Here is a 10,871-nt window from a genome sequence, read left to right as displayed (position 1 = left end):
AGGTCTACGTTGCTGTACGAAGGGGTTTTTGCTCTCACGAGGGCTGAGCAGAGGGCCATCGAGGTGGTGAACGTATCTCTGCTGGCCCTCTACAAGGAAGGACAGAGCGACCCTGACCCCCCTCCGTGGACCACGATTATTCGCCAGCCGAACTCCGCCACGAGCCTCGAGTCCCCCACGTGTGACTGGGGATTGAACCAACGACCTTTGTCAGGTGCCGTATCGTGGAACACACCCTCCCTCTGATGGTCAGGTACCCACCGAACTCTGACCCCCAGCTTGTCTCTCTCCACGGCTGCGAGGGTCCAATAAAGACTCTGGGTTTTCTTTTCGTGTGTGTGTGTGTGTGTGTGCGCGTGTGGGCCTGTCTTTAAACAGAACTGAATAAGTGTTTTTGGATCATTGTAAATACTTCCTGCATATTAGTGTTAAGTCTTGCCTTTGTCTTTTACTGTAAAAAAAAAAATGTATTAGAAATGTTTCCAGTCCGTTTCTGTCCCTTCTTACATTGGTCCAGCATGGTTCGTATCTGAGTTTAGTCGGGGTTTCATCCCCGGTAATCGGTACATCGTCGCTGGAACGTCCTGGGCAGGCCTGCTCGACTGCATCCGAGCCAGAGTTGGTAAGTGGAAGTTGGATACTCTACCATAGCTGGTAGAGTGACCCGGTTCGGCCAGACATTCCGAGGGCATGAATCCCCGGAAGCCAAGACTGCGTGGTTACTTAGGTATATTGGATCTAGACAATTAACCCTATGCCACGCGGTCGAGATATTGGGGTTTCACGGTCGATTAGTCGACTCGCGGAGTTATCCGAGCGACGGCCTATAATTCCGGGCAGTCTGATGGGAGACGGCGTAAACTTCCCCACCTAGCGGTCGTTCTCGCCACCGACCCCCGGCCCACTACAATAAATAAATATATATACGGAGCCTGGTGTTGGCTTAGTGGTTAGGATGGCTGGCTTGGGATCCTAAGGTCCTGAGTTCAAGTCCCATTGGCTGCTGAATTAACACCAGGGGGTTGCTCAACCTGTCATCCTTCCGAGGTCGGGATCCTTCCGACTGACAGCTTCTGCAGGCGGGAAAATATTCACGCATATGGATTAGGATCGCCTACATACGTGCACCAAACCACGCCTCCCAAGCTTCATTTGTTTACGCACAAAAAATGTTGTGGATTTTCGCCCGCCCGGCGTGCGGACGACTGCCTTTAGCCCAATTGCGGCCACGCGCCCACCGAATGAGCAATCTAGTCGCAGCTTTCGGGTCAACGCCAAAACCCAGCTACGGGTGTTGTTAACCACACCATAAACCAGCCAACTCTTCTGTCCATGCGCTACAGGGTCGATCGCCGAATTGTCAATGTACCTAATTATTCGCGCAGACAGAAATGCCAGGGATTTATACCTCAACGGAGCCTGCACGAAAACGAGCCGCTTTAAGCAGCTTGTTCCGTTTGCAATTGCCGAGCGGTTTTATATCGCCAAGCCCCGTCGGACCAGATGTACGTTTTATCGGCTTACAATCAGCCAGCTAATTATTCCGAACGTAATTATGGCAGGAAAGGACGCAACGAGCAAGTGACATTCAACAATGGGGACATTTATTTTTACACGTAAGCAATGCAATGAATGGGGATAGGGAACATGACACGAGCAAAAACCTACAGCCGATATCTATTTATTACGTACATGCACTTACAACAATTCTACTTACGGACAAGGCGCCACAGACTTTCATGCAAAAACCCCAGAAAAGAAAGATATAACTGGGCTCGTAAGCCTTTAATGTTCCTCAGAGCTGGGATGACCAAAGGAGCTCCGCAAGGCCAGGCAGGTTACCTTTGTCGCCCTTGAGGCGACTCGATGGGTCTTTTGGTCGGTGACCCTCCGTGTGTCTCTGTTGTCAAAGCGGCAGCTGTTGTAACGGTGGCTTGGTTGGTCCAGGGCCTAGCAGCGCGGCCTGGTCGATCGGGCCTGGCCGACTACGCTTCAGAGGAGCGAACGGGCCTTGCTCTTTTAGAGTTGATGCTCTTTAAGAGCCCGCTCACTCCTCAGCGTCGCTCGACCGAGTCGGGGCCCGATTGCTCGGACCGTTATGTAGCTTGTTGGCGACTTCTCTCCGGCTGTAACTCGACTGCCTCCACCGACCAACAATGACCAACCACTTGGTGACTTGGCTGGCGACTTCTCTCCCGCTCCAACGATAAACGAACGCCACTCCTCCGACCAACTCCCTGACTGGACTCACCAACTTCCCTCACTTGGCGTCGAAACGCGCCTTTTTATAGCCCGGAGGGGTGAAGCCGCTGTAGGCTTCACCACCCGAAGGCGGCGCTTGCCCCTTTCACCCTTGAACTTTCACCCCCGGCTGGCTCCGCCCCTTTCGTCGTTTTGATCCGTTTTGCAAGTCATGCGCAGCGATATTTGAAATCACCCTGCCGCTCTCGAGGATGCCATCGTGTTCGTTTGTGGAGATGTTTGTTGGGGATGTTGTTGTTGGTGAAAATATGGCGGCGCCGTGGAGATGCTGGTGAGGAGATGGTGGTTGTGGAGAAGGTGGTGAGATGGTTGTGGAGAAGGTGGTGAGGAGATGTTGGCAGTTGTGGAGAAGGTGGTGAGGAGATGTTGGCAGTTGTGGAGAAGGTGGTGAGGAGATGTTGGTGGTTGTGGAGAAGGTGGTGAGGAGATGTTTGTTTAAAATAAAGATAGAAAAGAATAACACTACCTCAAAGGTTCACAGCCCGGCACACGAATAAATCCCGTTATACATCGGTGTGGAAATCTAACCTGGACACACACTTATCGACATAACTGATCTTCGGGGAACTTGAATGGTGATCTGTGTATTTCCACAACCGTAACTATATATATATATATATATATATATATATATATATATATATATATATATATATATATATATATATATATATATATATATATATATATATATATATATATATATATATATATATATATATATATATATATGCGCAAGTTGCCAGATTGCATCCAGACATTGCATGTGGAAGTTTACAAATATAGATATTCATGCAATTTTGAGTTGTATTCATTTTTGTTGCACACGTGGTGTGAATGCTCAATTGTTGGCTTGCGCATCTACTGGAAGTTTAAAACAAACAAACAACAAAAATATTGCTCAAAATGTTCAATCAATTCTGTGAAGGCAAAATTACCTTTCCATCAATTTACTTTTCCGAGAAACTTTAAGTCTTAACAGTTCGTGACATGCTGTTAAGGGAAAGTCAGAGCAACCCCCCCCCCCCCCCAATAAAAAAGACTACTAATTTCCTTTTCATCCATTTTACTTCACCGAGAAAACTTAATTATTTTGGAAACAAACGAATTCTCCTCCAAACGGAACCTCAGACTCCTTTCCAATGCATTTGTGACAAGTAGGAGGTGACGAAAAACTAGTGGGTATGAATCGAAAGCGGGTTTTTATTTTTCATTTATTTATTCGACGTGATCGAAAGTGAAGTGATACTGCGTGCGGATTTCTGAAAGGTTGTGACGTGGCCTTCGGTGAGGGAAAGCTCTTGATATCATACGGGTTTCCATATTGTCCTAATACCCCAAAATAATTGGTGGTGTTCGAACAAAAATAATGATTTTAAAACCAAAATTGTCACAAATAATGAAAAACTGGAAACCAGTGATACCTTGCACATTGCCTCATGGTTGCTACAGGTATAATCAGTCTGTGTGTAAATCCTTGCAAGGGAGGGGGAGGGATGTGGACTTGAAGAATAAAGGGGTTGAGGACTTGAAGTCACAGTTTACATTGCACATAATTTCCATGGGTCCTTGCCATTATACTCTAACAACATTCCTGTCAAACTCCTTAAATATTCCACACACTATTGGAAACTAATTCCCTTACAACAGCCCAGTGGAACCGGGTTATCTGCTAGTTGCTGTATAGCCTGAAGTGTTCTTAGTTTTATTTCGGTATTTGCAGTCAATTGTCATTTGTGTGAATAAAATCGCTTTCTGAAGATGAACTGATGTTCGTCTACTTGATGAATGGATAATGCCTCAAAATCACACCTCGTCATTGATGCAATTCTTCAATCATTGATGCGAGTGATACACTACGTGATGGGAATGACAGAAAATTCCTTGGCAAAAAGATTTCATCGCTTGCTGCAATGAATGGGCTGTGATTTCAGCAAAGTACTATCGGAATGGATGATTATGAAGGTACACTTGTCATCTGATTTTGGACAAGAAAGCAAGCCCTTTCTTCAAAGTATCAGTGCACCATCCCAAAGTGGGCGGTTTCAGCAGAGACTTGCAAACATTCTAATGGTCTTAGAGATAGCACTTGTAATGCCGCTGTTTTCTTTAGCTGTGGAAAGAGGTTTCCTGCATTGAAGAGAATCAAAACGGATTAAAGGTCTTCCTTGTCTACAAGTATGCTTGGCCATCTTAAATGCCGATTTCCACAGAAGGACCTGATCCTGAAAAATGTCATGCTGTAAACTCTGTCCATCTGTGATGGACGAGGAGGAAACTAAGAAGACAGGTGCAATTTACCAATCACGACAAAACTGGATCTACTGCTTAACTCTGTGATTGAGAATAGGGATCAGGCAGTTAAAATCCATGATTTGATGGAGTGTTGTTCTTTAAAGTTAGCTATTATGTTTGATTAAGGCCAAAATTATAGTCACTGTATTATGTTCAGAGAATGTAGACAAAGAGTAACAAATCATTCACTGGGAAGTCAGAGAAGTATTCTTCATTCTGGTTTTTCAGTGTGGTTGACTTTGTTTTTGTTATGAGTTTTTTTGTTTTCTTCTTCCAAGTCACTTTGTGTGGTTGAGTCTGGAAAGAACATTATACCGTATAAGCACTGTATGCATTGTTATTTATCAAATGTAAATTTCCACGATTCACTTGTCCATATGAGAAAATCCTGTTTTGGTTGGATCGGTGGAGCTACGTCTGAGGTCTGATAATTAAATTACTAACCAAGAATAGTTGCACAGGTGTAATGGATGACAGAACTGGTAAAATGTAGAACCTACCTGCCCTTTGGGCAGGCTAGAAAAGAAGGTTAATGTTGAGCCCTGTATCAATCATCAAATGCTTTATTTCATATTTATTTATTTTATTATTGCCATTACAGCTATGTCAACCATTCTTCCTTTTAACAAATTATTTTTCTTTCTCGCTAGGATTTGTTCTACGAGTGTGAACATGGTCTCCTTGTGGATATGTGAGTACTTAGCTGTCTGCTGATTAAAGTGATATGACACAAAGTCTGAGGCTGTAGTACGTGTTAATATAGCAGGAGAAGAGATGGTTGTTCAGTTCAAACTCCTTCAGTGTCAGTGTCAACACGTTGCTAAAAATAGCCTTTATGCCTTGCACGTTGAGAGTTCAGTACATTCATTTATTTGGTGATCATTGGAAGCCTAAGCTTTTGCTGACTTCTTTATCATAGTATTGTAAAGTGACCCCAACTCATACAAAATATATTTAAACAATAACTGATAATTCTGCCCTTGGGTGTCCTTTATTGCCGAATTATATGTGATATTGATTCGTTGCCAACTTATCCCAAGTCCTCTAATGTGGTTTTATATTAAAAGTATTCCAGAACTTGGAAATTCGTAAGGGCTTGTTTTTGTGTTGAATGTTGCATATGGCAAATACATTACTGTCATCGGAAGCTTGTTAGCCATGCCCTATCATCTTTTCAGAGTTCATTAAAATTGTTTTGCATTAATTTCTGTTCCCTCTTTTATGCTGTCTTTGCCTTCTAGCTTTTTGTCTTCCTTAAGTTTAGTAAGATTGTTACATACCCACTGTTGTTAATCATTGATACCAATTATATATATATTTATACACAAATCAATCCTCTGACCTTTGAATCTTCAAATTGAATCTATCCATTCCTACACTTATTCCACAAGCTGTAGTTATTGTCGAATCTATCTGTATTTAATCCTTTTTTTTGGAAATAAACATCATCAATGTGTGTGCCGTCCCTAAGATGGATGTTAAACTGGGCGTCTCATCTGTCAGCATTAGTTGATGGACGTTGAAGATCCTACTTTGTGTGTCCTTTGCAAACAGTTGGCGAGCTATTGCCGGCATCCTGGCTAAGTTCCAAATTCATACACACTCAGTTGAGTATCCTGTGTTGGTGAGGTGACCTGTCTAGGATTGTAACCCTAGCCATGAAACTGCTTTGGCAGGATAGATGCTCTGCAGAGAGCATGATGCATAAAAATAATTAATAAGGCAAATGGACTTGACATCATCATACTTTTAAATAAATTTCAAAGGACAAATATATATATATATATATATATATATATATATATATATGTATATATATATATATATATATATATATATATATATATAAGAAACAAAAACCCACAATCTAATATTTATGTTGGGGTGCAACTGACAAAGTAACAAAGAGAAGGGAACACTTTTTCACTTTAAGCAGCAGCAACAATTGTAAAGGGACCTGGATCGTTTGTCTATAATGTTGGGAAACCAACAAATGTTTCACCCTATTGTAATAAGTTCTTATAATTAACTGTAAGTGCTTTCCTTTCTAATTGTTACCAATAAGTTGATATGATGCCACAAATTATCTGACTGGAAATTATACACTGGTTTTTGTGGCACCAATCAAATTTCTTATGTTGTGACAGGGAAGGTGAGTGTGAAAAGTTTGAATTGAGTGAGGATTCTGTGAATCGTGGAACTGAGAAGATTGGTCCAGAGAGCTTTCAGCTGCTTCGTGTGCTTGGCAAAGGGGGTTATGGAAAGGTGAGGCAAATGAGGGCAGGGGTGGTAAGGGACTTATTGTCAAGTGCTTGGGGTGCACAAACCCTTGCTCACCGACCAATCTGATACTCCCATACATGTGCGGGTGTGCCCCTCGATAACTGAGTGGCGATTGGTCAAATTTAAAGCTGCACGTGGGAACTGGAAGCATGCACTTTTCCAGTGGTTCGCTATGATTCTATTAGTCTGATGGCAGGAAGAGGAAGTGCCTCCACTCTAGCAATTGTAACAGTTGAATAAGAAATAATGATAAAACAACCATGTTGTTTTATAAAACAACCAACCATAAAACAACAAGCGATATTAATAAACTAGAGAGGTACCCGTGCTATTCATGGGAGTGGGCTGGACAGTCGGTTCATGAAGGACTTGGGCAAAAAACTTATTGCAGCTGACCCCAAAAGAAGTAAGGTGGGTGGAATTTCGATGATGTCACAATGGCGAAACTACAAATGCCAAATCTGCGAAAGTCATGGGTGGAAACGCACATAATTTCCTCATTCTGCTTTAAACTCAATTTCTCTATATGTTCATTCCAAGCAGCATCATTCCAATCACAATTTAATAATATACCACTAACATAACAAAATACAATATTACAAACACTCGTGAAGTAAAAGAAGAGAAACGTCATTCTGACTTTGCATCTGGATCGGGGGCAGCTTTTTACAGATCGAAGCTCAAAATCATAATTGTATTGAGAAATTTATGAAAACTCCCACCCACTTTCGTACACCGGCTGAAACCCCAAAACGTTCCACAGAAGGTTTGGCGGGGCTAGCCCCAAAACTGAGGGAGTAGTTTTGGGAGGGACATCCAGACACACCTGCTTTATCATATACATTATTATACAAGGTCACAAATCACGAATAAAGTTCCGACAAGACAAATACTGAATAGAGAAATCGTAATTTAACCTCTACTGCCGTAAGTATGGTGATAACAGAGGATGGATAGGGATGGGTGGGTTTCCAAATGATCAAAGAAACTCAAATGGGGAGAGAAAAAAAATTCCGTTACATAATGGAGGGAGTAGTATCTCTGCCGGTGTGTTCACTGCAGATGCATGCAAGGTGATACTGAGGTGCGGGTAGGCTTGTTGCTCCAGCGACTCTCCAGCACTTGGTGTCAAACTGAGAACCTCGTCTTTTCTCTCTTTCGTACTCTACTGTCTGCTCTGTCCCATACTTACTTTCTTCACTTCTGCGTTTAAGATATAAACACTCCTCAACACTCTCAACATTAAGAGTCTGTGGGTTCTTCTTCTTCTTCTTCTTCTTCTTCTTCTTCTTCTCCTCCTCCTCCTCCTCCTCCTCCTCCTCCTCCTCCTCCCCCTCCTCCTCCTCCTCCTCCTCCTCCTCCCTTTATAAGTCGCCTGTGGGATGGGGTCACCCATTGCCCACCATGGCTGTCCACTCGGTGGATCAGTCCCAAGTTGCTTGATTAGGATGGAGAGCTGGGTGTGAATTTGGGAGGGGGAGGAGGGAAGAGAGGAGACTGATTAACACAGACTTGCGGGACAATCTGCCCCTCTGAAATAATGAGCAGACGGTCTTTCACCCAGGCCTACAAAGCCCTGTCTTGCCAAGCCAGAGCTGAAAGTACGAAGACCACTGTTGTCGATTTCCATTACAACTTCTACACCGCCGAAGGACCCCACTCTTTTCCATCCGCATAATAATATATTTGAAATGGTCACTTGAAAATACAGTTGATCAATTATGGAACAAAGATCTAAAATGAAATGACAGTGTAAAATAAGTTTGTTTTTAACGTTATCACTTCCTGCTGTGTTTTTTTTTTTGTAGGTTTTCCAGGTTCGTAAAGTAACAGGGGCAGATTCTGGAGAAATATTTGCAATGAAAGTTCTCAAAAAGGTAATGCTTGCTCTTTGTGATATGCTTGTCTCAACGTTATTTCCCTAATATGTTTTCATCTTGTCTTTTTCTGCAGTTGCCAAGTTGTATTGAGATTTGCTTCCTTTTTCCTATGCTCTTAACGTCTTATTTGTTTCTCTCACATGTAGGCAGCAATTGTACGAAATCCCAAAGATACCGCGCACACGCGTGCCGAGCGCAGCATTCTGCAAGCCATCAAGCATCCCTTCATCGTTGACCTTATCTACGCCTTCCAAACTGGAGGCAAACTATACCTCATCCTCGAGTACCTCAGCGGTGCGGGGCTGGCAGGGTGCGGGGGGAGGGGGGTGGGGTTTGAAGGGTGTAGTCGTACAATTAAGTATCGCGGGTGAGAGGATGGAAAATCGGTTGGTTATTTGTTTATCATTCTCCTGGGCTATTCTGATCATGATGGATTGTTGACTCAGCCAACCCGTTATCATTTGTCAACATAAGCTCCTACAGCCCCAGCCTGCAATATAATCTCATTTAATATTTGTTTTAAAATCATTTTTGTAAATTGTTTGATGGGTTTCTATTCGAAGAAAAGAAAAACAACAAAGCAAAATTTTGTCATATTCATGACTGTGCATTTAGTTGTTTTACCTGTTTTTAAATGAAAGCTATTTTTTTAATAGGTGGAGAACTTTTCATGCAGCTCGAGAGAGAAGGTATATTCATGGAGGACACTGCTTGGTGAGTTGGGTTTCTTCATAGATGGATATCCTGTTTCTTACACACAGCCAATATTTACTCATCCAAATGACTCAAATAAATCTGCTCAATTTCATGTCTCAACTGGAACATCATTAAGCATCATCAAATGCTTTTTTAAAAACTAACTGAGGCATCTTGTTATGATTTATGTGATATTTACAAAGCTTTCATGTCAATTGCTGTTACTGTTTAATTTCCTTCAAAGTATCTGAATTACAAGAATGTCGAAGGAGTCGGAGGGAAATGATTACAACAGGCATTTTCTCTCTGTTTTTTTTCTATCCGTTTCCCTCTGGGTTCTCTCCTCCCAATGCAATTTTCCACAGTTTTTACTTGGCGGAAATTACATTGGCTTTAGGCCACCTGCATTCGCATGGCATAATCTACCGTGATCTCAAACCAGAAAACATTATGCTGAACCCTCAAGGTAATCCACAGCTTCTATTGGGTTCATATTTACCAATGCATCCAAATGTTTTGTTGGTGATCAAATTATGATTTGCATTGTACCTCCATTGATTATTGTGATGATGTACAGTTACTGAATTTCCGAGTTCCATGTGCCATTGTCGTAAAAATGTACGCTTGCTTTTTAACTCCCTCCATACAACGGCTTTTGTTGGTTTATTTATTTATTTATTAACAAGCAAATACCATCCGTCACTTCACTGACGGGAATACTAAGGTAGAGGGGGGAGAGTGAGGAGGTTGAGGGGGAAAGAGAGAGGAGGGGTGTGGGGGAGGGGGAGGGAGGGAGGCAGTGAGAGTGAGGCAGGGGGGGGGGAGGGAAAGCAGTGAGAGGTGAGAGGAAGGGAAGGCAGACACTTGTGGTGGAGCATCAATACTGTCTTCATACTGTCTCACTAAAATGATTCTGCATAGAATAACAGTGAAGGTGGAAACAAAATAATGTCTGAAATCCATTTTCACCTGGTCATACTGTAAATACCACCCAGAGACAAACACCGTCCGGACTCGTCCGGAGCCAAACTGTCCGAAGACAAACTCCCATCCGGACACGTCCGGAGACGAGCTCCCGCCCAGACATGTCCAGGGACAAATCCCGTCCGGACATGACCACCTTCCAGACACATATGGAGATACGCGTCTGGAGACAAAACTCTCGTCCAGACTTAGTCTCCGGACGTGTCTGGGCGGTGTTTAACACTGCCCGGACACGTCCGGAGACTACCACCGCCCAGAGACTAGCACCGCCCGGACACATCCGGAGACCACCGCCTGGACACGTCCGGAGACGACCACCGCCCGGATGCGTCCTGTGACAGACAGACAGAGAGAGTAGAGAGAAAGGTGAGGGGTGGAGGTCCGGTCAGTGAAGAGAATGATATGTTTTGCTCAATGACCGAACACACACACACACACACAAAAACAAACTCATGTCAGAACAGCTGTACA

General features: G+C 43.1%; 2 protein-coding genes and 1 long non-coding RNA gene across 4 annotated transcripts in view; 1 reads left to right on the top strand and 2 right to left on the bottom strand.

The window, feature by feature from the left end:
• LOC147026071 (uncharacterized) overlaps positions 1–10,871 on the bottom strand; it is a 182,631-nt gene that overhangs the window by 10,295 nt on the left and 161,465 nt on the right. The window lies entirely within an intron of this gene.
• LOC147026073 (uncharacterized) overlaps positions 1–10,871 on the bottom strand; it is a 390,674-nt gene that overhangs the window by 343,519 nt on the left and 36,284 nt on the right. The window lies entirely within an intron of this gene.
• LOC147026074 (ribosomal protein S6 kinase beta-1-like) overlaps positions 1–10,871 on the top strand; it is a 75,593-nt gene that overhangs the window by 37,142 nt on the left and 27,580 nt on the right. For both annotated transcript variants that reach the window (XR_015058107.1, XM_085881109.1), the window contains exons 2-7: positions 5,208–5,248; positions 6,705–6,822; positions 8,649–8,717; positions 8,867–9,014; positions 9,377–9,434; positions 9,782–9,882. Coding sequence is in view for 1 of the 2 variants with exons in the window: in XM_085881109.1 (XP_085737235.1) it covers positions 5,208–5,248; positions 6,705–6,822; positions 8,649–8,717; positions 8,867–9,014; positions 9,377–9,434; positions 9,782–9,882 (535 nt within the window). In the remaining variant the exon portion in view is untranslated. The remainder of the gene's footprint in view (positions 1–5,207; positions 5,249–6,704; positions 6,823–8,648; positions 8,718–8,866; positions 9,015–9,376; positions 9,435–9,781; positions 9,883–10,871) is intronic.

This window comes from Eptatretus burgeri, chromosome 5, assembly GCF_056783735.1.
Source record: "Eptatretus burgeri isolate ZD-2024b chromosome 5, Ebu_testis_v1, whole genome shotgun sequence".
Taxonomy (NCBI): domain Eukaryota; kingdom Metazoa; phylum Chordata; class Myxini; order Myxiniformes; family Myxinidae; genus Eptatretus; species Eptatretus burgeri.
Note: the sequence above shows the minus strand (reverse complement) of the source record. Positions and strands in the feature narration are given on the sequence as shown.